This window comes from Amblyomma mixtum, chromosome 3 (genome assembly GCF_055824585.1).
Source record: "Amblyomma mixtum isolate Tamu chromosome 3, ASM5582458v1, whole genome shotgun sequence".
Classification (NCBI taxonomy): domain Eukaryota; kingdom Metazoa; phylum Arthropoda; class Arachnida; order Ixodida; family Ixodidae; genus Amblyomma; species Amblyomma mixtum.
The window spans coordinates 9,332,356-9,334,759 of record NC_143014.1 but is presented as its reverse complement, the minus strand read 5'-3'; the positions used below and the strand labels follow the sequence as shown (position 1 = coordinate 9,334,759).

Below are 2,404 nucleotides of genomic sequence, written 5' to 3'. Positions count from 1 at the left end.
ACGGCGTCTTACGCCGACGTGCTTTATAACAGACTATCTCCTGCTACAAATTCCTTTAAGACTAGTGTGATGTGTGAAAGGTGTTTGGCTGACACTGGTTCTTTAATTTGGCCTTCAGAAATTTGCAGTGTGCGGTGGCTTGCAAGTGTTGTACTTTGTGTTGATGAAAAGACAAGTGCACATTCTCAACTGAGCCTTTTATTTGCAGGTTTCATTCCACAGATTTCCTGCAGATGAAGGAATGAAGAAAAGGTGGTTAGTGGCCATCAAGAGAGATGAACGGATACTCTTCAAGGTGTCGAAGGCAACTAAAGTGTGCTCAAAACATTTCACTGATTCAGACTTTTGGGTAAGTGTGGCCAGTGGTTTGCGGTTACTGCATCAGACAGCCGTGCCATCTGTCTTTCCATTCAGTAAACCGAAAACATCAAGGAAACCTCCAAGACAACGTACCGGGTGCCCACATTTTGCCAAGCGGCAGCGAAAGGCTGCAAAGCAGAATGATGCACAAGATAATGTCCACAATGAGAATGATGTGTCACCATTGGCTGCATATCCCAGTGGGAATTCTACAGAGCGGCAGAGCAGGAGCCCACTGCAAGAAGTTTGTCTCCCAAACATTGCTTTAAATCATGCACAGGAAAATTCTGACAATGAAAATGGCACTCCACCTAAAGAACTACCAAGCACAAGCCCACTGCAGGAAGTTATACCCATAAACATTACTGCATTTCAAGAACTGCAAGCACAGCTTGCAGCAAGCAAGGAAAGAGAGGCCAGTCTGCAAGCAGAGCTTGAAGCATGTAAAATCAGTTGCATAAGTCTTGAAAACAAGCTACAAGACTCCGAGCTAAAGCTCCAGTTGAAAACACAGGAGCTAAACCTTGTTCGAAATGAGCTGATAACTCTAAAAAAAAAATAGAACAACTCAGACAGGATGCTATGTCCTTTGGAGTTGAAAAATTTGAAGAGCGAGATGATGACTTCCAGTTCTACACCGGACTACCAAACTACGACTGCTTCAACACTCTCCTTAAGCTATTGAATCCTGGAGAAAAAGGGGAAAATATGAAACGAAGAGATAGAACCCATCAGTCAGATGACTACTGTGGCCGACCACGAAAGTTGACTGTACAAAACGAGCTATTTCTTGTGCTCGTAAAACTAAGACTTAATCTTTTTCACAAGCACCTGGGGCATCTATTCAACATCTCAGTCAGCACAGTGTCGCGTATCTTTTCTGCATGGATGGACTTTATGTACCTGCAGCTCGCACGATTACCAATATGGCAATCACGAGAAGCCATCAACCGAAGCATGCCAGAGGCATTTGAAAGGCATGCTGCCACACGTGTGTTGCTTGATGCGACTGAGATACGTTGCAATGTGCCGACATCGTTTGTGGCACAGTCCGAGCTGTATTCTCACTACAAATCCACACACACATTCAAGGGGCTTATTGGAGTGTCTCCTAATGGGTTTGTAACCTTTGTCTCTGAGCTGTTCACTGGCTGCACGTCAGACAGAGAGTGTGTGATTAAGAGTGGCTTCCTGGACTTGGAATTCGACAAAGGCGACATAGTCATGGCCGACAAGGGTTTCCGAATCGAAGATCTTTTGCAGGAAATCGGCGTAAAGCTCAACTTGCCACCTTTTTTGCGGGGTAACCAGTTCACTGCAGAAGAAGTCGGGAAGACCCAAGAAATTGCTGCACTTCGCATTCATGTCGAGAGAAGGATTCAGCGTATCAAAAGTTATCACATTTTTGATCGACCCTTGCCAATTTCACTGGCTCCATTAGCCAATCAGATGTGGACTGTCTGTGCAATTATGAGCAACCTTCAAGGACCACTTCTGCGACAGTATGGTGATGCTGAAGATTGAATGCTGCTCTGGTTTCACTATTTTGTGATGTTTGCACATAAAATATTATCCCCACCTGTATGGCAAGTCTGCCTCATGCATTCACATTCTACTTATGTTGCACTTCAACCCTACTATGCGTGTGTAGGTTCCTCCAGAGCCCTCTGCTTTAAGAGCTAATTAGAAAAATGCATGACAGAAAATGAGGACAGCACAGCACAAATGTTCTAGATGAGTGCAGTGTGTTTCGGATGCGGTGAGGCAGAAACTCTAGAACACTTGCTCCTTCGCTGCACCACATTTGCTGATGCCCGTCGCGACATGCTTGCGGCCTACAGGGCGCTGGGCATTCTCCCAGACGCTCTGTCATCTGTATTGTGGCCGCAGGACAGTGCGCGCACCCGTGAGCGAGCAATGGTGAGCCTCTGTGAATTCCTCGAACAGGCGGGCTTGACGTCCCGCATGTTCTCCGCCAGGTAGTGACGTGCAGTGACCGAACGCTCCGCGTGTGCTACCTCGGGACGATGAACAGCTGGATGCC

At 46.5% G+C, this 2,404-nt stretch overlaps 1 protein-coding gene across 1 annotated transcript; it reads left to right on the top strand.

The window, feature by feature from the left end:
- The first annotated feature begins 1,033 nt into the window (after positions 1-1,033).
- LOC149349190 (uncharacterized) lies at positions 1,034-2,182 on the top strand. Its single transcript, XM_089576756.1, has one exon. The coding sequence runs from the start codon at positions 1,069-1,071 to the stop codon at positions 1,882-1,884; it is 816 nt and encodes a 271-aa protein (XP_089432882.1). The 5' UTR covers positions 1,034-1,068; the 3' UTR covers positions 1,885-2,182.
- Positions 2,183-2,404: the final 222 nt, after the last annotated feature.